General features: G+C 39.2%; 1 protein-coding gene across 1 annotated transcript in view; it reads right to left on the minus strand.

The window, feature by feature from the left end:
* The window catches only part of CEP85L (centrosomal protein 85 like), a 138,135-nt gene extending 113,003 nt beyond the window's left edge, over window positions 1-25,132 (minus strand). Inside the window, exon 1 of the mRNA XM_003404252.4 lies at window positions 24,746-25,132. Within this exon, the coding sequence (XP_003404300.2) occupies window positions 24,746-24,818 (73 nt within the window). The 5' untranslated portion in view covers window positions 24,819-25,132. The remainder of the gene's footprint in view (window positions 1-24,745) is intronic.
* Window positions 25,133-25,467: the final 335 nt, after the last annotated feature.

The raw sequence follows: 25,467 nt of genomic DNA on the forward strand, positions 1-25,467 counted from the left end.
TCTGATCTACAAATACTAAAAAAAAAAAATTTTTTTTTTCTTAGAATTTAAAATAAAAACCTTAGAAGTGACTGGTTCTTTGTTTTGGTTGGTATACAGTAATTATTATTACATAGCATATCGACAATAAGGAGCTCTGTTGATGCATGGTTAATCTCTTCGCTGCTAACCAAAAAGTTGGTGCTTCGAATCTACCAGCAGCTTGGCAGAAGAAAGACCTATAATCTGCTCCCATAAAGATTACAGCCTAGAAAACCCTACAGGGCAGTTCTACTCTGTCACATGGGGTCGCTATGAGTTTGAATGACCTCAATGGCACACGACACCAAAAACAACATATTAACAATAATAATACAATAATTTCACAATTAATTCAGTCCAATGGAAGAAAAAAATTATAAAACTTATTAAAGCTGTGGAAGACTAGCAGTGAAGCAGGCTACTCATATGCTTTGACGAAAGAGCAGTGTGATCCTCCTTTTTCTAGGAAGGTATCCTGATCAAAAGAACTCTGAAGGAATAAAGTAGTTATCAAGTCCAATCATATCAAACAAAGCACTGGATCATCAATGGGGAAAAGAGATGTCCCATGCAGAATTTACCTTTTTAAATGAGTAAGATATTTTAATTTGCTTATGAGGCTAACTATGACCCTATTTTTGCTAAACTTTTCCTTTTAAAGAAGGTAAGACAATTTATCCAGGTTTCCCAAATGACAGAAAGATAATAAAATTATAGAACTGTCTGTATAAATTTATATCCTCCAGCCTCAACTCATATTTGTCTTAACCTTTAAATACAACCACTTCTTTTTAAAAAGATCCAATATAAATTATGTGCCTAGAACACTGAAGATGATTACCAAATGTCATGAATAAAATAACATTCTAATATTCAAATTGGATTGAGTGAATTCACAGTCTAAGAAGAACGACATGTTTTGTCTCTAGACAAGTCAATCTAGACTCATAAAGCAGGAAGCAGACATAAAATATATTTACCATGTGAATTAATAACAAAAAAATTTTCACAGAATAATTATAAGACTATGCTACTGAAATGGGAACTACTTGATTTCTAGATATGTACTATGTACTTTAAAAAAAAAAAACACTTAACATAAGGCTCAGTGATCTCTGGCAATAAAGTATTAACCAGGTCTTTTAACATATTAAAACAGATGACTGTGAAAATCAGTTCTCTCTAGAGCAAAGACAGAAGCATTGCTGTAGAACAGCAAAGATCCCCAGACACTGTACATTGGAACTTCTCTTTGGAAGAACTATGTTACATTTTTTAACACCAATTTCGATTCTTTTAACAGAATACTAAACGCCAAGGGGATGCTTATAAAAAATTATTAATATTTCTCACACTGGAAATAGAAAAAGATTACCATCGAATGGACAAGCAACCTATCGTATTTTTCTTTCTGAAGCTTTTTTAAATTGGAAGCAAAAATGGATACTGTACTCATGCCATACATAATGTTAATATATCTGTAATTGCACACAGAACAACAACTAATCTCACTGAATTTTTTAATGACAACTTCAATCCAGAAGAAAATAACACCATTGACAAAATATATTTATACTTTTACAAAAAAAGGTACAAATGTAATACAAATCCTAAATACAAATTTTTCAAAATGCAGGTTATAACCCATTAAACTCATTGCCATCAAGTCAATTCCGACTCACAGAGACCCTACAGGACTGAGTAGAACTGCCCCATAGAGTTTCCAAGGAGTTCCCGGTAGATTCAAACTGCTGACCTTTTGGTTAGCAGCTGTAGCTCACTGTAGCTCTAAACCACTGTGACACCTGGGCTCCAAGGCTATAACCCATTTCAAAAAAAACCAAACCCAGTGCCGTCGAGTCGCTTCCGACTCATAGCGACCCAACAGGACAGAGTAGAACTGCCCTGCAGAGTTTCCAAGGAGCGCCTGGCGGATTTGAACTGCTGACCCTTTGGCTAGCAGCCACAGCACTTAACCACTACGCCACAAGGGTTGTGGGTCTCAAAATCAATTGACCGATTGAGGCCAATCTTTTTGAATGAAATAGAACAGAACAAAATAAAAAATAGCAAAGAGCATTTACCCTTCATGGCATCTGATGCACATAATTCACAGTTCACCATCTCTGAAATGTTAAAAAGTACAAAGTGCTTCTGAACAAAGTTTAGTGGCCTTCAACTGCCCCAATTCTACGTATCAATAGAAACCAATGTACAACTAAGTTATAAAGGAATACAACAAAAAACATCCTCCTTTCCTTAACCCATACATCTCATCAGTTTCTGAAACTCTTCATTCTATTTCAGGAGTATTAATTTAACTAGGTCTCTCCATTCCATCCCCATTGGCACAGACTGTATCTTTTGGCTAGACTGCTGCAACAATCTCCTGGAGCCTAGTCTGCTGGAACGCCATCCAAACCAGCCTCTACCCTACTATCAGAATTACTGTCCAAAAACCAAATAGGTTTGTCATTCTCCTGCTAACCTAAGTGTGTGAGCTCTGTGAGCTCTTTACTGCATATTAAATAAAAAACACCTCTTTTTTTAAGTTTGGCAGAGTACTTCATCAATTTGCAGCCTCATTTTCCAACACTTTGCAACCCCTACCTCTCCACTCTAGCTTCCCCACATACACTCTGGAGCCACACTTACCTCATCACAGCCTCCGAACAGGCACTTTCATGATTCCAAGCCTTCTCCCTTCACTACCTTCTTTAAGAGTGCCAGTTAAGACTTAACCTGCTCTAGGGGTCTTCCCTCATTCTTCCAGGTGGTACTACATAACTACTACTTTGTGTACTCCCAATATATTATTCAAAATTCCATCACAGCATTCACTGAAGTATATAACCCATACGGATATGACTGTCTTCTCCTTCACCAAACTGGAGACAGCAAAGAAAGGCAACTTTTTTTCTTTAGTCTCCAGCACCTAGCACAGAGCTGCACAGTTAAGTAGGATCTCAATAAACATAGTCATTATTACCATTGGTGACCCAATGGTTCATATAATAAAATTAGAATCTTGAAAGCCTTATAATTAGGACTACAAATTAAAGCTAGGATATTTTTGTTGGTTGTTGTCTGTTTAAAAAAGACTTTAAAGTATCCCTTGAACCACTTTGCATTTAAGTATCTATTTAAAGATGAGTAAATATCAAATTAGCCCCCACCCCCATGAAGCTATTTTAAATATTTGAATAGTTGATGGCTGAAATTCTTTAAAAATATGGAAAAGAGTCTCCAACAGGTCAAAACATACCAAAAAAATTCCCCCCTCAAAATGAAATAAAACATTAAACCACAGAGAAAAAACTTCACATTAATGGTAGCCAGAAAATCCACCAACTAAAACAAGTTACCATTCTTCCCCTAGAGAAACATTATGGATATAATTATGTCCCCCCAAAGTCCGTGCTGCAAGCTCTAACCTCTGTATCTGTGGTTAAGGAGCCCTGGTGGCATGGTGGCTAAGCACATGGCTGCTAACCACAAGGTCAGTGGTTTGGACCCACCAACCACTCCACAGGAGAAAGGTGTGGCAGTCTGCTTCCATAATGACGACAGCCTTGGAAGCCCTACAGGGCAGTTCTACTCTGTCCCACAGGGTCACCATGAGTCGGAGTCAACTTGATGGCAATCAGTTTTATTTGGTTTTTGGTTATGCCTGTGGTTAAAATTCCATTTGCAGAATGGGTTGTTCTTGTTATGTTAATAAGGTAGGGTGTACCTTGAGTCATCTCTTTTGAGATATAAAGGAGATTAAACAAGGATGGAGAGATTGGGAAAGATAGGCACTATGGCACATGAAGACTGCCCAGCAGCAAAGGCTCAAAAGAGACAAGCACCTTCTTCCAGAGCACACACAGAGAGAAAGCCCTTCCCGAGAGTCTGTTGTCTGAATTCAGACTTCCAGCCTCCTAAACTGTGAGAAAATAAATTTGATGGTTGAAAAAAATAAATTTGATGGTTAAAGCCATCAACTGTGGTATTTCTGTTAGAGCAGCACTAGATAACTAAGATATTGAGCAATTACAGTTATATCAGAAATTCACACTCTTTTATATTACCTTTCAGAAAATAACTCCTAGACAAAATGTATGGTAAAATTTCAAAATATTCATACTCTTAGCCAACTCTGGGACTCTGGAAGTACTTAAGCAAGTATTCCGAATATGAAAAAAGTACAAAGATGTTCAGAATACTGTTATAATACTAAAAAGATAGAAACCACTATTTCCCTCTCACTAGGCATTAATTATCAATGCAACACATGATTAAAAATCATTTTAAAAATTTTATGAAGACTATGAATAACACACAGGAAAATCCCTTGTATAATGATAAATTCAAATGCAGGATACAAAGTTATATGTGAATGTTATTCAATAAAATATGCGAAGGTAGAAGTTGGCAAAATGGTCATGAAAAGAGAGAGTGGAGGGAGGGAGCGGGCTGTCTCATCGGGGGAGAACAACTGGGAGTATGTAGCAAGGTGTATGTAAGTTTTTGTGTGAGAGACTGACTTGATTTGTAAACTTTCACTTAAAGCACAATAAAAATTATTAAAAAAAAATATGTGAAGGTTAAAAATAGGTCAAAATGCTGTTATAATAAAAATGTTAAATATACTTTAACAAATTAAGACAATAAAATGATAGGATTACAAGTAATTTTTAGAAAATAAATCACCAGATAAATAACAATCTTTAAACACAAAGAGAATTATATTAGGATGATTATTTCTAAAGACCAAATGGACTTAAAATGACCTAGAACAATTCCCTAAAAGTATATTGTCCCCTGGACTTAAAGGTAATCTTTTCCATTTCCCACTTTATATTTTTACATCTATTCCTTACTGAGCCCTGGTGGCACAATGGCTAAGAGCTTGGCTGCTAACCAAAAGATCAGCAGTTTGAATCCACCAGCCATTCCCTGGAAACCCTATGGGGCAGTTCTACCCTGTCCTAAAGGATCACTGTGAGTTGGAATCCGCTCAACAGCAACAGGTTTGGATTTTTTTTTTTTTTATTCCTTCATGGGTTATTCATAAGTATCAATATAAATAAAAATTTCTCCTAAGGAGTACTCAGGCACACTCAAGCAGCTTGCATAGGTGTTATGTGAAACAAAGAATAGTACTAATGCCAGGATCCTGATGTGTTTTGAGCTATCACTCAGGTCATGTCTGTGTACAGTGTTGATTATTTCTGCAGATCTATTTTAAGGGTTTTTTAAACGAATTTCTGATTATGTCACCTAATGCTGAAACACTTTTACTAAAATGAAATGAATAGAACAGAAAAAAGCATATTGCCTATAAATAGAAAATGTACGTACTAGAAAATACTTGTGCTAGGTCAAGATGTTTACAGAGGGCTACGGTCAAAATGTTTCAAAAACACTACCTAGAACACATTAAGCCTTGAATAAGGTTTTTGGTGTTTGGTGTGTATGTGTATGAATTAGAACGCCCTCACTCACAAGAACAGACAGAATTATTATAAACAGGATCCTATAAATAAATTTGAAACATCATTATACTGAACTTTTTTAGTTACTACTTAACCAAAACTTAAATTCTAGTATACAGCCAACACTACCAGATACAAGTATTAGAAAGAAATGACTTATTTATATTTTTAGAATGTAAATTGTGAAGCTGAGCAGTTTAAAACAGACAGAGTGAGGCACAGTGAACACTGAATGTGTCAGGCAGAACTGGGTTCAGATAAACGCTCAGTATAAGTTGTATAATTTAGGACAACATTATTATCCTCTCAAAACCTCAGTTTATGTCTGTAACATGACACTAAATCAGACCTGGGAAGCCATAAAATGGAGATGATTTTAATAATGGCTAAATGGGGTTATTTTAATAATTAAAAGAGATTATGCATGTAGGGCATTTGGCACAATGTCTAGCACTTAATAAATTCTTTATAAATGTAAGTATATTATAATTTGTATAATAAATTGTCACCGGATTTAAAAGAGAAAAAATTTAAATGTAATGTTGAACTATTAAAAAATGACTCAGAGAAAAGCTTTAATCCTTTTCTACCACCAAATTAGAAAAATATCATTAGACAATCTTGTACTACACTGGAGAATTATCTAAGACAGAGTCAGCATAATATGGCAATAATTACGTTCTTCATTCCAGCCCTCCACTCCATTTCAGTACTGCTTATATCTAGGGTAAGTAACTCCAATAGCCTTATTTTTTTTTTTTAAATAGTTATTACAGAATTAGCAGTACAGCTTAGTGGAAAAGAATGTGGACTGTGAAACCAGGATGTCTGGGTTCAAATTCCACCCCACCTCTTATCAGCAGTGAGACCTTGATCAAATCACTTAATGTCCCCTTTTCTCAGTTTCTTCACTTATGAAATAAGGGGGAAAAAGTTGTAGCACCTATCTGAATACTTAAATGAGTTAATATGTAAAGATATTTTTTTAAAAGTGCCAGGTTTATGGATGTGGAGAAATTTGAACCCTCATGCATTGCTGGTGGGAATGAAAAATGGTACAGCTGCTGAGGAAAAGTTTGATAGTTCCTCAAAAAGTTAAACATAGATTTACTATAAAAAAAACCCAGACCCAGTGCCATCGAGTCGATTCCAACTCATATATGACCCAGCAATTCCACTCCATAGGCATATACCCAAAAAACTGAAAGGAAGGACTTAAAACATATATTTATACACCAATGCTCATTGCTGCATCATACATAATAGTCAAAAGGTAGAAATAACCCAAGTGATCATCAACAGATAAATGGAAAACAAAATGTGGTAGATCCATACAATGTAATACCACTCAGCCATAAGAAAGGATAAAGTCCTGATAAATGCTACAACATAGATGAAGCTTACAAACATTATGCTAAGTAACACAAGCCAGACAAAATATTGTATGATTCCACTTACACGAAATATCTATGATGGGCAAATTCGAAGAGCCAGAAATATATTAGAGGTTACCAGGGGCAAGGAGAAGGTAGAATAGGGAGTTAATGCTTAACAAGTCCAGAGTTCCTGTTTGAGATGATGAAAATGTTTTGAAAATAGATAAGGATGATTGCATTAACACTGTGAATGTAATTAATGCTACTGAATTGCATACTTTAAAATAGTTAAAATGGAGGCAGGGCCAAGACTGTCTAAATTGGCAAATAGATAAGCACCTGTGTTTAACCTACCTTGCAGATCCAAAAATATCCCTTTGGGAGAAACCTCTCTCCCACTTACCTGCTCCCTTGCCGCTCTGCACTGGGTCCCAGCCAGCTGCATCCCCTGGGCCAGAAGAAGGACCTACACTTGCCCTGAGCCATTCTCCCAGCCTGAGAGAGGGAATTAAGAAGCAGGGAAAAAATAATCTGCCGACTCCCCTAGGCTGGCAACTCTGGGCAGAAACAGCCCCTTTATCCAGACACAGGCATAAGGGGTCCACAGACTTTGACTTTCACTGCTGCATAGACCTGTGTGGGCCCATTTTAACAGCGTAGGCCCTCCTTAGCACAGTACAACAGGGTATATACCTGAAGTCTAACTTCAACTGTTTCAGCTACATGATGGAGAGGCAGGTTTGTGACATTTGACACTGCTCTGCCTATTAAGCAAGGTCCTCACCTACCCATATCAGGGGCCTGATGACTGGTGGCTCCACCCACAACACCTAACCACCTGCAACAGAGGTCCAAGAATAAGTGGTTTCTCCCAGTCTTTACAGCCAACAGCATTGAGTGCCCCTAGTCCGGCTGCAAAACCCACCCACCTATGTGCTTTAGGGAACAGGGACACACTTTCCTCACAGGCACTCAGGGGCAGCTGTCAGCACCCTGCTTGCTCAGCACGCGACCCCCTACTGCAGCCAGATAACTGTGGCCACGACAATCAGCCCTGCTCATCTAGGATTGTAGGTGAGAGCCTGCTCCACACACTTGGTGACTGACTACCTGGACACCTGAGCTAAATACATACAAGAAAAGTGAATGGACTCCTGGGCTCAAATTCTTAGTAACAGCTCTAACTACCTGGTGACAAGACATTAGAGCTTCAAAGGAGCCAATAATCAAACTAGATCACCAGAGGAGCCTATTTGGGTATATCAAAATAAAAGAAAAAAAGAAGCTAGGACACCGTAGGCCAACATAAAATAAATAAATAAAATCACTTACTGATGGCTCAGAGACAACAGTAAATATCAAATCACATAAAGAGACAGACCACAATGGCTTCAGCAAGCTCCCTAAAGAAAGAATCAAGAAATCTTCCAAATGAAGAGAACTTCCTGGAATTACCAGAGGTAGAATGCAAAAAAGTAATATACAGAACTTTTCAAGAGATCAGAAAGGAGATCAGGCGAAACACAGAACAAGCCAAGCAGCACACAGACAAAGCATTAGAGGAACTTAAGCAGATTATACAAGAGCATAATGACAAATTTAATAGGATGTAAGAATCCACAGATAGACTAAACAGATAGACAGCAAACAGAAATTCAGATTAATAATAAAATTTCAAAATTAGACAATTTGATAGAAAGTCTTAAGAGCAGAATGGAGGCAATGGAAGTCAGAATTACTGAGACTGAAGATAAAGCATTTGACACCAATGTATTTGTGGAAAAATCTTATAAAAGAATCTAAAAAAAATGAAGAAACCCTAAGAATTATGTGGGACTCTATGAAGAGGAATAATTCATAAGTGATTGGAGTACCAGAATGGGGCAGGGGGTGGGGGATAACAGAAAATACAGAGAGAACTATTGAAGATTTGTTGGCAGAAAACTTCCCTAATATCGTGAAATATCAGAAGATATCTATTCAAGATGTTCATCAAACCCAACACAAGGTAGATTCCAAAAGTCACCAAGACATATTATAACCAAACTTTCCAAACACCAAAGATAAAGAGAGAATTTTAAGAGTGGCTAGGGATAAACAAAAAGTCACCTATAAAAGAGAGTGCATAAGACTAAGCTCGGACTACTCAGCAGAAACTATTCAGGCAAGAAGGCAATGGAATGACATATATAAAGCCTTGAAGGCAGAAAAAAATGCCGGCCAAGAATTACATACCCAGCAAAACTGTCTCTGAAACATGATGGCAAAATCAGGACATTTCCAGACAAACAGAAGTTTAAGGAATTTGCAAAAATCAAACCAAAATTATAAGAGATACTAAAAGGAGTCCTCCGGTTAGAAAGTCAATTATATCAGATAACAACCCAAAACAAGAACACAAGACAGAGCAACCAGATATCAACCCAGATAGGGATATCACAAAAATAAGTCAAAGCTAAAATGCTCAAAACAGGGGAACAGAAATCATTTACATTATGTAAAAGATGACAACATTAAAACAAAAAAGAGGAAGTAAAAAATGTAGCCATGTATCTTCCATATGGAGAAGAAGTCAAGGCGATAAAAAGATACAAAAGATTGGTTTAAACTTAGAAAAATGGGGTAAATATTAAGGTAATCACAAAGGAAACTAACAATCCTACACATCAAAATAAAAAACAAGCAAAACATAAAGACTCAGCAAATACAAAATCAACAACAATGAAAAAGAGGAAAAGAAAATATATAAAGAAGAATGACTCAGTGCAGAAAATTAAATGGAATAAAGAAACTGTCAACAACACAAAAAAGACATCAAACTGACTGCACTAAACTCAAACCTATCAATAATTACACTGAATGTAAATGCACTAAACGTACCAATAAAAAGACAAAGTGGCTGAACGGATAAAAAACACGATCCATCTATATGCTGCCTAAAGAGACACACCTTAAAGACACAAACAAACTAAAACTCAAAGGATGGAAAAAAAGTATATCAGGCAGACAACAATCAAAAAAAGAGAGGAGTGGCAATATTAATTTCTGACAAAATAGATTTTAAAGTAAAATCCACCACAAAGGATAAGGATGGACACTATATAATGATTAAAGAGTCAATACACCAGGAGGACATAACCATAATAAATATTATACACCCAATGACAGGCCTCCAAAATACATACAACAAACTGTAACAGCACTGAAAAGAGAGACAGACAGCTCCACAATAATAGTAGGAGACTTCAACACACCACTTTCAGTGAAGGACAGAACATCCAGAAAGAAGCTCAGTAAAGACATGGGAGATCTAAATGCCACAATCAACCAACCTGACCTCATGAAAATATACAGAACACTCCACCCAACGGCAGGCAAGTATACTTTCTTTCCAACCCACATGGAACATCCTCCAGAATCGGCCACATATTAGGCCATAAAGCAAGCCTTAACAGAATCCAAAGCATCAAAATACTACAAAGCATCTTTTCTGACCGTAAAGCCATGAAAGTAGAAATCAATAACAAATAAAGCAAGGGGGAAAAAAAATCAAACACATGGAAACTGAGTAATACTTTGCTAAAAAACTATCGAGTTATAGATTAAGGACAGGTTATAGATTAAGGACAGAATAAAGAAATTCATAGAATCAAATGTGAATGAAAACACATCCTACCAGAACCTTTGGGACACAGCAAAATCCGTGCTCAGAGATCAATATATAGCAATAAATGCACACATCCAAAAAGAAGGGCCAAAATCAAAGAATTAACCCTATAACTCGAACAGAGAACAGCAAAAGCAGCCTTCAGGCACCAGAAAAAAGCAAATAATAAAAATTAGAGCAGATTTAAATGAAACACAAAACAGAAAAATAAACAAAAGAGTTAACAAACTCAAAAGCTGGTTCTTTGAAAACATCAATAAAATCGATAAACCATTGGCCAAACTGCCAAAAAAAAAAAAAAGAGCAGAGGAAGCAAGTAACTCAAATAAGAAATGAGATGGGCAATATCATGACACACGCAACTGAAATTAAAAGAATCATAACAGAATACTATGAAAAATTTCAAAACCGAGAGGAAATGGACAAATTTCAATTGAAAAGGTAATTTAAAAAACTCTCAACAAAAAAAAGCCCTGGCCCTGACAGCTTCACTGGATAATTCTACCAAACTTTCCAAGAACAGTTAACACCACTACTACTAAAGGTATTTCAAAGCATAGAAAAGGATGGAATACCCCCGAACTCATTCTATGAAGCCAGCATATCCCTGATATCAAAACCAGGTAAAGACACCGCACACACACAAAAAATTACACACCAAAAACCCTCATGAACTTAGATGCAAAAATCCTCAACAAAATTCTAGCCAATAGAACTCAACAACATATCACAAAAATAATTCACCATGACCAAGTGGGATTCATACCAGGTATACAAGGATGGTTCAACATCAGAAAAACAAGCAATGTAATCCACCACATAAATACAACAAAAGACAAGAACCACATGATCTTATCAATTGATGCAGAAAAGGCATTTGACAAAGTCCCAACACCCATTCATGATAATAACTGTCAGCAAAATAAAAAAAGAAAGGAAATTCCTCAACACAATAAAGGGCATTTATATAAAGCCAACAGCCAACATCATCCTAAATGGAGACAGTCTGAAAGCATTGAGAATGGGAGCAAGCAAAGGATGCCCTTTATCACCACTCTTATTCAACACTGTGCTGGAGGTCCTAGCCAGAGCAATTAGGCTGGAAAAAGAAATAGAGAGCATCCAAATTGGTAAGGAAGAAGTAAGAGTAATCTCTATTTGCAGATGATATAATCTTATCTATACTCAGCCCTAAAGAATCCACAAGAAAACTACTGGAACTAATAGAAGAGTTCAGCAGAGTATCAGGATACAAGATAAACATACAAAAATCAGTTGGATTCCTCCACACCAACAAAGACAACGTCGAAGAGGAAATCACCAAATCAGTATCATTTACAATAGCCACTAAGAAGATAAAATACTTAGGAATAAATCTAACCAGAGATGTAAAAGACCTATACAAACTACGAGACACTACTACAAGAAACCAAGAGACCTACATAAGCAGCAAAACATACCTCGCTCATGGGTAGGAAGACTCAACATTGCAAAAATGTTTATCTGACCAAAAACGATCTATAGATACAATGCAATCCCGATCCAAATTCCAGTGACATTTTTTAATGAGATGGAGAAACAAATCACTAACTTCATACGGAAGGGAAAGAGGCCCCGGATAAGTAAAGCATTACCGAAAAAGAAGAACAAAGTGGGAGGCCACAAACTACCTGATTAGAAGATATTATACTGCCACAGTAGTCAAAACACCCTGGTACTGGTACAACAACAGATACATAGACCAATGGAACAGAATTGAGAATTCAGACAAAAATCCATCTACATATAAGCAGCTGATATTTGACAAAGGCCCAAAGTCTGTTAAATGAGAAAAAGACAGTCTCTTTAACAGACGGTGCTGGCATAACTGGATATCCACCTGCAAAAAAATCGAACAAGACCTGTATCTCACACCATGTACAAAAACTAACTCAAAATGGATCAAAGGCCGAAATATAAATTCTAAAACGATAAAGATAATGGAAGAAAAAATAGGGACAACACTAGGAGCCCTTATACATGACATAAACAGTATACAAAACATTACTAAAAATGCACAAACGCTAGAGAGAAACTAGATAACTGGGAGCTCCTAAAAATCAAACACTTATGCTCATTCAAAGACTTCACCCAAAAGAGTAAAAAGACAACTTACAGACTGGGAAAAAAAAGTTTTGGCTACAACAAATCCCATCAGCGTCTAATCTCTAAAATGCACAAGATACTGTAAAACCTCAACAACAAAAAGACAAATAACTCAATTAAAAAATGGGCAAAGGATATGAACAGTGACTTCACCAAACAAGACATTCAGGTGGCTAACAGATACATGAGGAAATGCTCAAAATCACTAGCCTTTAGAGAAATGCAAATCAAAACTACAATGAGATACCATCTCACTCCAATGAAATACCATCTCACTCCAACAAGGCTCACATTAATCCAAAAACACAAAATAATAAATGTTGGAGAGGTTGTGGACAGACTAGAACACTTATACACTGCTGGTGGGAATGTAAAATGGTACAACCACTTCGGAAATCGATTTGGAGCTTCATTAGAAAGCTAGGAATAGAACTACTATACGATCCAGCAATCCCACTCCTTGGAATATAACCTGGAGAAATAAGAGCCTTCACATGAATAGATATATGCACACCCATGTTCATTGCAGCACTGTTTACAACAGCAAAAAGATGGAAACAACCATGGTGCCAATCAACGGATGAATGGATAAACAAATTATGGTACATTCACACAATGGAATACTACGCAACAGTGAAGAACAATGATGAATCGTGAAACATCTCATAACATGGAGGAATCTGGAAGGCATTATGCTGAGTGAAATTAGTCACAAAAGGACAAATATTGTATGAGACCACTATTATAAGAACTCAAGAAAACATTTAACACAGGAGAAAGCATTCTTTTATGGTTACGAGAGTGGGAAGAGAGGGAAGGAGAGGGGTATTCACTAAAATTAGATAGTGGACAATTATTTTAGATGAAGGGAAGGACAACACACAATACGGGGGAAACCAGCACAACTGGACTAATTCAAAAGCTAAGAAGTTTCCTGAATACAACCAAACACTTCAAGGCACAGAGTTGCCAAGGTGGGGGTCTGGAGACCATGATTTCAGGGGATATCTAGATCAACTGGCATACCAAAGTGTATTAAGAAAATGCTCTGCATCCCACTTTGGGGAGTGGCATCTGGGGTCTTAAAAGCTAGCAAGCAGCCATCTAAGATGCATCCATTGGTCTCAACCCACCTGGAGCAAAGGAGAATGAAGACCACCAAAGACACAAGCAAAATATGAGCCGAAGCCAAAGAAAGGGCCACATAAACCAGAGACTCCATGAGCCTGAGACCTGAAGAACTAGATGGTGCCCAGCTATCACCGATGACTGCCCTGAGGGGGAACACAACAGACAGTCCCTGATGGAGCGGGAGAAAAGTGGGACACAGACCTCAGATTCCAGTAAAAAGGCCAGGCTTAATGGTCTGACTGAGACTGGAGGGACCCCAGAGGTCACAGCCCCTGGACTGTGTCCAAAACTAAAACCATTCCAAAGCCAACTCTTCAGACAGGGATTGGACTGGACTATGAGGCAGAAAATGATACTGATGAGGAGTGAGTTTCTTGGATCAAGTAGACACACGAGACAATGTCAGCAGCTCCTGTCTAGAGGTGAGATGAGAAGGCAGAGGGGGACAGAAGCTGGCTGAATGGACATTAAGAAATACAGAGTGGAGAGATGGAGTGTGCCGTCACATTGTAAGGAGAGCAACTAGGGTCATATAACAAGGTGTGTATAAGTTTTTTTATGAGAAACTGACATAAAGTGAAAATTTTCACTTAAAAGCATACACAAAAAAATTTTTTAAATAGTTAAAATGGCAAATTTTATGTTATATATCATTTTACCACAATAATTTTTTTAAGTGTCAGGCATATACTTAAGCTCTCAATAAATACTGCAATTACTATTTTTATTATTTTACATGCATAGAAAATTTCAAGATAACTCAAAACTATAAAAAATGGAGTGGAGCACTGGTGTAAAGGGAAGATGGAAAGGCTTAACTTCACTTTAAATCTTTCTGCACTAAGTTAGTTTTTTACTGAGCATATGTATAAATTAATAATCAGAAAAGAAAAAAATGATTTGCCTACCACATAACTTAATATTCTTTTCTTCCTCATAAGGCACTCTACCCTACTCTTCTAAAGTTTTTAGTCTTTCTCTTTTCCCTTCCCTTTTAGCCAGTACATTTACGATATCACCAACTTCTCTACCTAGTATTTATTTCTCATTGAATGTTTACCACTACAAAAAAAAAAAAAAAAACCCATTGCCCTCAAGTGGATTCTGGCTCACAGTGACCCTAAAGGACAGAGTAGAACTGCTCCACAGGGTTTCCAAGGATCAGCTGGTGGATTCACACTGCCCACCTTTTGGTTAGCCACCAAACACTTAAGCAGTGCACCATCAGGGCTCCGGTTAGCCATCAGGGAGACACAGATCAAAATTATACTGTGATATTACCTCACCCCTATTAGTACGGCAGTGGGTTTTTAGTAGTATGGCAATGATCAAAATAAACAGGGAAAGAATAGGTGCTGGCAACACTGTGGAGAAACTAGGACTCTCATCCATTGCTGTTAGGGAAACAGTTTGTCGGTTGAACAAAAGTTAAACACAGCCACCAAACACACGAAAAGATGTTTAGCATCATTAGCCACCCTATACCAAACCAAACCTGTCGCCGTTGAATCTATTCCAACTCATAGGGACCCTATGCAAACCAAAACCACAATGAGATACCACTAGGATGCTAAAATAAAAGAAAAACAAAAAATAACAAATGTTGGCGAGGATGTAGGGAAACTGGAACTTTTATCCATTGCTGGTGGGAATGTAAAATGGTACAACTGTTGTAGAAAACAGTGTGGTGGTTCTGCAAAAAACTAAAAATAGAGCTACCGTACAACCCAGCAATTCTGCTCCTAGGTATATTCCTAAAAGACAGGGAAACAGAAACTCAAAAAGAGACTTGTATACCAATGTTCATTGCAGCAGTATTCACAATAGCCAAAAGGTGAAAATAAGCTAAATACCCATCAACAGATGAATGGATAAACAAAATGTGGTACATGTATACAATGGAATACTACTCAGCCTGTCAGAGAAATGAAATCTTAATATATGCTGCAGTGTGGATGGAGCTTGAAGACATTATGCTGAACAAAAAAAGCCAATCACAAAAGGATAAATACTGTAAAACCTCAAAAAAAAGAAAAGGCAAATATACAGAGAACCAAGTTTATTAGTGGTCACCAGGGACAAGGAAAGGTGGTTAGCGGTGATAGAAAAATCACATTGACTAAAGCTATTAACAAGCCCAAAACCCGTTGCCGTCGAGTCGATTCCGACTCATTGCGACCCTATAGGACAGAGTAGAACTGCCCCATAGAGTTTCCAAGGAGTGCCTGGCGGATTTGAACTGCCGACCCTTAGGTTAGCAGCCATAGCACTTAACCACTATGCCACCAAGGTTTCCAAAGGTATTACACAGCTGATTATTGTAATTGCTGTCAATAAGCTGAACTGGCAAAGGTTGTATGATGAACTCACAATGACAAAAAAAAAAAAAAGATTAGCTGCTGAGGTGCTTATGTACTACCATACAACTCATGGGATTTGTTTCCTTGGTTTGGAGGCTTGGGGTTATAATTTCATGACACATTCCAGTTAATTGAACTAATAATGTGTTTAGTGCTTCTGTTCTACCTCCTAGTTCATTGCGTAGTGTCTGGGGTCTTAAAAGCTTGCAAGTGGCCAACCAAGGCACAGCAATTGGTCTCTATTCACCTGGAGCAACAGAGGAAGGAGACTCAGGAATAGGAGGAGGATATAGAATGTTTGACTAATTGCCTCCATGAACAACTGCCTCCTTTGCCATGAAACTGGCAGAACACACAAAATATAAGAAGAGAATCTTCAGATGTGACTCTGAATTTTCTTATTTTTAATTCTACCATAAAAGGGCTTTAAACAAGGTGGACTCAGTTGGCGGTTAAAATTACCTCAACTTAAAACAATGACCAGATGGGTAAATAAAATGGTTTGTCTTTCACAGAGAAGTATGAATTCAATCCAATAAATATTCGCCAGGTACACATTATGTAAAACAAAAAATTCACGAACGATAGGGTAAGATACAACCTAGATGACACGCCCATTGGTTTCAGTGTGATAATAGGTCAAAGAGTCCTATCTTCTGGTTCCATGACATGCTGTATTCAAAAAAGTATTTTGGTAGCTATTTAGAATGATGTCTACATATCTAATTTAGTCTTTCATGAGCTTTTCGTGCTGTTCACAAACTGGAAAAATGAAGTACAGTCAAAATTAATATGAGGTTGTTAATGAGCCACTACAAACATAAGGGACTACACCAACTGGTATTCCAGAGGGGTTACCCTTGTCTTGGAATACAATTATCTCATAAAATCACCTAACAGACAAAATATTCTGCATGGTAGCAAATTATGTCAAAACTAATTTTTTCACCCAGGAGAAAATGAATACCTCAATCAAAATAAACCTTTCTAAATTAAAGATGGTGTTAGAGCTAATAAATATTTTTATTTATGTAGCCATTAACTTCTAAGGGATGCAGAGTATGCTAATTTCTCAATCAGCCCTTAATTTTCTGATACTGAAGTACCATATGCAATATATTAAAATGCCAAAGCTAAAACAAAATTCTAGTTTTTAAGTAGTTCAAAATTAAGCTTTGAGAAAATTTATATCCGGAGAGTTTTTGTGTGTCTGTGTGTGCTTTAAGTGAAAGTCTACAGATCAAGTCAGTCTCTCATATGAAAACATATATACCTTGCTATGTACTCCTAGTTGCTCTCCACCTAATAAGACAGCACATGCCTGCTCTCCACCCTGTATTCCCAATGTCCATTCAGCCAGCTCTTGTTCCCTCTGCCTTCTCACCTCACCTCCAGACAGGAGCTGCCCTCACAGTCTCATGTGTCTACTTGAGCCAGGAAGCTCACTCCCCACTAGTATCATTTTCTGTCTTACAGTCAAGTCCAATACCTGTCTGAAGAGTTGGCTTTGGGAATGGTTCCAGTCTTGAGCTAATAGAAGGTCTGGGGACCATGACCTCCGGGGTCCTTCTAGTCTCAGTCAGACCATTAAGTCTGGCCTTTTTACAAGAATTTGAGGTCTGCATCCCACTGTTCTTCTGCTCCATCAGGGATTATCTGTTGTGTTCCCTATCCCTATCAGTGGTAGCCAGGTACTACCTAGTTCTTCTGGTCTCAAGTTGATGTTGTCTCTGATTTATGTGGCCCTTTCTGTCTCATGGGTGCATAATTACCTTGTATCTTTGGTATTTTTCATTATCCTTTGCTCCAGGTGGGTTGAGACCAATTGATGCATCTTAGATGGCCACTTTTTAGCGTTTAAGACCCCAGATGCCACTGGCCAAAGTGGGATGCAGAATGTTTTAATATATTTTGTTATGCCAATTGATCTAGATGTCCCCTGAAACCATGGTCACCAGACCCCTACCCCTGCCACTCTGGCCTTCGAAGCATTCGGCTGTATTCAGGAAACTTCTTTGCTTTTGGTTTAGTCCAGTTGTGCTGACCTCTCCTGTACTGTGTACTGCCTTTCTCTTCACCTAAAATAGTTCCTGTCTTCTATCTAATTAGTGAATACCCCTCTCCCTCCCTCCCTCCCCACCCTCATAACCATCAAAGAATTTTTTTTTCTGTGTTTAAACTATTTCTTGAGTTCTTATAATAGTGGTCTCATGCAATATTTGTTCTTTTGCAACTGACTAATTTCACTCAGCATAATGCAATATCTGGAGTTTTTATGTCCCCAAATTAAATCACTTAACTTCTATTCAAACTTTCCAGTAATTAAAATGAGATGGAAAGCTCAGTATTAATGAGGAAGCTTTGAAAAAGCTTTAGAAATGGGAATTGCAAAGCACCTACTATTGAAGACTTAACAGCTAGGCAATGCATATAATTTCCTATGGTCATAGACATGCAATCTCTACCGCTACAAAAGCAATATAGCTACCTGGTAGAGAACTTTAAGCTTTACATGACATGTAGTCTGAATCATTCATCTCATCTTCTTCTGGAAGAATAACTAAAAACTATAGTTCATTTCAGAATTCTGAACTTTAGTACTGAAAAGTACCACCAATAAATCAAGTTTTATTTACAAGACATCCACTGTGTAAAAGAAGGGCACAAAACAAACTTCCTGATTTCAAGCTCACTCTCTAAAGTAACTTAAAATCCATTTTGTTAACCACTTGAATTAATTTAGTACTACCTAATGACACTTTGGAGCCCTGGTGGCATAGTGGTTAAGGGCTTGGCTGCTAACCAAAAGCTCGACACTTTAGAACAATTCATCATAAGAGAGAAGAAGAAAACAGAGGTAAAGTTACTGTTCTAGGGTAGATTTTAAGGTCAGAGGGAGGCTAATAAGAGCATGAAATAACCCTAGATGTTAAAATCTGGCCCCTGATTAAGAACATCTGCTACTCTGAAGGGAAGGAACACAGTTTCACTAGTCCAGATGCACTGGGCAGAGTCCAATAACCTCTGGTCAAGGCTCGGTCACTGTTCAATGTAAGGCATCCTGGGAAACTCCTCAGTTCTTAGTGAACCAGGACTGTTTGCCCAGGACTTTCCCTGGTTTTAAAACTGAAAGTTCCGGGCAAACTAAGACAGTTAGTCACCTTGGCTTGACAAAATGTAACAGGAAAGCAATTCCCCATTTAATGAGCACCTATGGATCAATCCTTATGCAATACAGTGAGCTGACAGATTAGAGAATCTCTAATAAAAAGTGTCTCTCACTGAAATTGGCCAGTGCCATTGCTCCATTTTCTTCTGATTGATTTTCATGGCCTCTTGGAAGCATGAGACTTTGGTGGTCACTCCTTCCTTCAGTGTCCTCTCTCCTGGTTTTACTCGGACCTCACTGGCTGCTCCTTCTCAGTCTCCTTATGTGACTCCTCTTCCTCCACCTGATCGGGAAACAATGAAGTGTTCCAGGGCTTGGTCCTCCACTGTGTTTTCTATCTATACTCTCTCCACGTGATCTCATCCAGGCACATGATCTTTAAACACCATTTATAAACAGGTAACTCTCAAATTCCTATATCCACCTCGGTTCTCCCCACTGGGTTCTAGGACTGTATACCCAACTTCCTACTCAGTATCTCACCTAACCTCTAAAAAGCAACTCAAACTTCACATGGCCAAAACAGAACTCTTGTTTCTTATCTTCCTCACGTTCTTTCTCTAACCTTTCATTATAACTTTCCACAATCATTCACTATGATTACTGAAGCCAAAATCAAGATGCCATCTTTGACTCCCCATTCCCTCAATTGCCACCTCCAAATAATTGGTAAATCCTTTACTTCTCAAGTATATCCCAAATCCATGCTCTTCTCTTCTTACTCCAACTACTCTAATCCAGGCCATCACCTCTCAAGCTATTTATAGCAATGGCCTATTAACTGGCTTCCCTACTGCTATTCCTGCCCCATTCCCCAATTTCTTCCCTCACAAAATAGCCAGGAGTAATCTGTAAACACCAAAAAGAGGGAATGTCGTTTTGTGTTTCCAGTACATGGAACAATTTCTGTCTCATAGTAGGCACTCAGTGTGTTGAGGGAAAGAATGAATGGTCACCTCCTATGCCCTACCTCTCACTCACAGAACAGAATCCAAACTCCTACAATGCCTTACACTGTCAGGCCTTCCTCACCTCATAACTCTCCCTGCTTTGCTCGACATGGTCCAGACTCACTGGTTTCTGAAGTTTCTCAAACTCCCTAAATTTATTTCCACCTTGGAGACTTTGCTATTTCTGTTCACTCCACCTGAACACTCTTTCCCTCACATTTGGTTCCTTCTCATCATTCACATCTCGGCTCGATGTCACCACCTCAGAAAGGCCTTCCATGATCAGCCTACCCAAAGTAGCTCTGCCATCCTCTACCACTTCACCTAATTTCTTTTTCTTCACAGTCCTTAACACTAGTGGGATTATCTTTTTATTACTTTACTTATTAACTGTCTCCTCCCCACTAGAATGTAAACTTCCTTAGAGTAGGGACCTTCTCTTTGTTGTTCAATGATGTATCCCCAGAGTCTAATACAATGCCTGGCATGCAATGTTTACTGAAAACATGAACAGAAAGAAAAATACAGAATGGGAGTAAAATACTTGTACGAAGAGAAACTTGAGACTCTTTTTATATTGACAATTCCCATTCTTAAAATATAAGTAGGGTTGTTGTTGTTAGTTGCCATCAAGTTGATTCCTACTCATGGCGACCCCAGGTGTGCAGAGTATAACTGCTCCATAGAGTTCTCAAGGCTGTGATCTTTTGGAAGCAGATCACCTGGCCTGTCTTCTGAGACACCTCTTTAGGCTAGTAGTCAAGTATATAATCATTTGTGCCACCCAGGGCCCTTCAAAATATGTGACCCTATACATTCGAATTCTACTTTTTAGAATATTACCTTGCCAATGCAAAATAGCTTTAAGGTCGTAATAATAACTAGTATCATGGTGTGGCTTTATAAGCTATCTGGATAATAACATTCTTCGCTTTTTAATGCAGAATTTGGGAAAACTAATTAAGCTACATTCAGGAAAATATACCTAGGAACCTTGAAGTCTTCCTCTTCTCTGAACACACATACACACATTTTATCCATGCAGAAAAATCATGGCTCTGTAAAACTTTTCCCAACATACATAAATATTCACAACATGACAACAGAGGTTATCAGCTCACCATTTATTGTCTGGCCTCAGATTAATTTACCAGCTTCATTCACGCAAGAAGCTACTGAATTCCAACTATTAATCAAGTTCCTTTCACAACAGTCATCACTAAATTTGAGATACATCCCCACCCCTACTGTATCCCATACCTATTACTGCCTTTTATGTAAAAACATCTCTAACTGAGTTAGGGCTGAAGAATTTTGTTTTATTGTTACCAAAGTACTTTTAGGTCCATCTAATTCAGAATCACAGCAAAAAACATTATTATTTGATGTAACCATACCAGTTATTACCACTATAATTATGACATCACCAAACACCTTATGACAACGGTAGATTTAAGGCTGGAGGCAATGAACAAATTACATTTCTTACAGTTCAAGTAAGTGTTTTTTCTACAAGATTTTATTTTTAGCATGCTATCATGTCCTATCTCAAAATGTTTTAAAAGCTAAATATATCAATATTTTTAAAAGGCTAATCAAGTATGATTTCTATAAAGAAACAAACTCAGTATAACTAGGTATTAATAAGTAGTCAAAATATCACATCATACTAGGTTTCAAATGCGTGAAATACATCCATCCTTCGTGCAATTTTGAAACTAGTATACTTTTTAAACAACAGGATAATCTCAAATGCACTCAATCAAATGTGTAAAAGGCATATTACTTGTTCTACATAAAATTAGCTTTCCAATCACAATGGTCATTTTATTCTGGTTTATAACACAGTTACTTGGCAAAGATGGAAAACTGCTGGTAAACCGAAAACAAAATTAAATCCTAAAGTAAAGGCCAAAAGTTCAGAATTTTCCAAGCCATACTTGCTATTATTCCCATTTGTTTTTTTCTGCCATTTCCTTAAAAACAAAGTTTCCCCTGATTTATTAGAGAGCTGATTCTAAATTACCTTTGGCTTTCCCTTTAGTCTAGTTACATATCTGTATAAACAAACCAACCAGGCTTAAGACACTGAGCATTAACTCCTATATTGAGATGAATTCACTGTAACACCAGAACTGATGTACTTATCCTTGTCTTCACACTGGCTCTCAGGAAGGACCAAAAAGATTGCTGACATGAATTTATCAGAAGACTGATTCTCTTTATTGTCAGACAAGTCCTAAAATCACTCAAATTAAGTCAAAAGCTATATGGATAATATTTCAAAGATAAATATTTTCTCCAAATTCCCATAAAGGAAAAAAAAAAAAAACCCACAAGAATCAACTCAGAGGTCATTATCTTGGCCTTCACCATCTGCTCACTGGCCAAAGAAACCACACTTTGAGTTTAAAAAACTAATTTAAAATAATTTTAAATACTTATCTTTGCTCAAGAATACAAAAACAATGAATAATTAGATCTGTTACTGTAAAAATAAGTCATTCTCAGTATACAGCTCAAAAAATTTTACTGTAAAGACATATTCTGATATACCAATAATTTATCACTATCAAAGTTGAAATATATGCTTTTGTAAAGATATACTGTCCAAATTCCTTAAACTTGGATAATATTTATAAAGTCTCTTGCCACTATATTCTAAGTCATAACAAAGGTCTAAAGGCTGCAACATAACATTAATGCCTTTTAGTTACTTAACTCTTTGAAACTCCAAGATGTTTTCTTCTTTATAAAAACAATAGAAAAATGGATACAATACTTCAGTGACATTATATCTCCAAACAAGCTATTATCACAAATAAATTTTAAGAGCTCAGATTACACTGACATTACAGATGGCTTTTGACATGTATGGAGAAACTGAAACTACTGTCTCCAGCCCCTAGGGATAATGAAGTATCATACTTAAATTACTTAGATTGCAGGATTTGTGAATATTCAATGAGGATCAGAAACCTCTAAAGTGTTGTCTCCTCTTACACATTTTAGAAAAAATAATTCCCTACTTAATTTTTTTTTCTTTTTGCTAAAACTCAAGCCTACATTAAATTCTATCATTTCCAAAAGTGGTGCAGGACTAAATTTAAGACAATAATTTCAAATCTAACTCTGGAAATTTTAAATTTACATATGCCTAAAAACATCAAAATTTTCTAAGCTATCATATGTAATTGAATTATTTGGAATTTTAATAGCAAACTGGGTTTGTGCCTGATATTTTTTAGTTAGCAGAGACCATTACCAGCAAAGACCCCTTCTCCAAACGCTGCTTCTGCTTTTTTGTTTTGTAAATAATAGCTCTGAAAATTAATACAAAAAATGTCTCTTAAATTACACAAGTCGAGCTCATACACTTGGTGAAGTAAGATTACTTAACAGGAGTCCTAGGGCCACCTAAAATTGTAGGAAAAAATTTGTGTGTGTACATATGGGCATTTTTTTTAAAAAAAAGGGCCATATAACTTTCAGCTTCTCAAAGGGGCCCAAAACGCAAGTAAGATTTAAATACCTAGAACGACCGTCATTGTTAGATAAGCTGTCACAGGCAATCCAAGCCTTATTTTTATCCCAAATTGGTGGCTTCTACACAACTTTTGAGAGATACAAGCATGAAATGGCTGTCTGATACAAACAGCTCCCCTCACACACGGAACGCTGCAAACCCCCAATTTTCCTGGAGGGGGCCAGAGTGGGAAACGGATTAACACCCCCATTGCTCAAAGGTCAACAGGCCCTTGCAGGGCAGTGTCCTCCGCTACACCAGGGGCTGCGGGGCGGAGACCCGGTTTCTGTGCGAGGCTGAGGTCCCCCGGGGGTCACTTACAGCGAGGGCACCACCATCTGCCTCTTCCCACCCCAAAACGCGCCGGAAAGTAGCGGCTGCGGGCCTCCCCAGCTCCAGCGGTACCCAGGCCGTGGCGCTCGCGGACTCACCAGACCCCCGGCCGGCCTCGGGCGCCTCTGAGGCGCGCCCGCCACCGCAGCACCGTCGCAGCGACCTTCCCGCCCGGGTCCCCGCAGCCCCAGGAAAGCCCCGTTATCCACGCGGTCACAAACCCCAAAAAGGGAGGAGGACCGACAACAAAGCCTAACCAGGGGACACCCACGCGAACATGAAGTTGGGGGCGCCCGGGCTGGGGCCGGAGGGGAGGCCGGGACGCGGCGCCGCGCCGGGTCGGTGCGCCAGGATGCGGGACGGGCGGGGCGGGCAGGCCGGAGACCGGCCCGCCAGATGTCAGCCCGCGGGGCCGCAGTGTGGCAGCGGGAGAAAAGCCGTAAGGAGACGCAGCGGGCCGGCGGGGTCTGGGAGGCGGCAGGGTGGGCGCCAGGCCTGAGGAAGGAGGGCAGCGACGGCGGGGTCCGAGGTGCCACGGTCTGAGCCGACCGACCCCAGCCCCGCCGGGGGAATGCCCAGTTCCTTACCCTCCGGGAAGCTGCGGGCTGCACCAGGGCTGTCCCGGCAGCCGGCCTCCGGGGCCAGGAAGCGCCCCCACATCGCGGGCGAGAGGGCCGGCTGGGCCGGGGGTGCTGGACTCCCCACGTCCGTCCTCCCCCGCCTTCTCCTAGGCTTCTTCGGCGGCGGAAACTTGTGCAGAGCCTGGGCCGCGGCGGCGCCGGCGGGCAGGCGGGCTGGTTAACGGCTGTTCAGCGGCGGGCGGATAGCGCAGGGGCCAGATTCGCCGCTGCGGCGGCGGCTGCCATAGCTTGGTCGGCTGGCTGAGGCCCGCGCCGGGGAAACAGCGGCTCCGCGCTGACGGCGGCTGGCTTCCCGGCTGAGCCCAAGCTCAAAGGCTCTAAGCGAAGTTGCAGCTGCGGCTTCTCTCCGCCCCCTCCGCCCGCGGAGCCCGAGCCGGGGGTCTGGGCGGGGACGGGGCCTGGCGGGGGCGGGGCCTGGAGGGGCGGGGCCTGGAGGGGCGGGGCCTCGGCGCTTACATAAGGCGTGCGCGGCACCCTGCAGGGACCGCGGGCCAGTCGTTGTGGACAAGCTGTCGCTGCTGTGCTCTGGCCAAAGACTGATGGGCAGGCGAGGCTCACCAGCAACATCCGTCTTTCCTAATCGCGAGGCCAACGAGATGGGGAGAGGGCGTTAACTTGGCCCTGAGCCCTCCCCGCCTCCCGTGTATAATCCCTCATGCCCTCTAGGG

Source organism: Loxodonta africana, chromosome 1 (assembly GCF_030014295.1).
Source record: "Loxodonta africana isolate mLoxAfr1 chromosome 1, mLoxAfr1.hap2, whole genome shotgun sequence".
Taxonomy (NCBI): domain Eukaryota; kingdom Metazoa; phylum Chordata; class Mammalia; order Proboscidea; family Elephantidae; genus Loxodonta; species Loxodonta africana.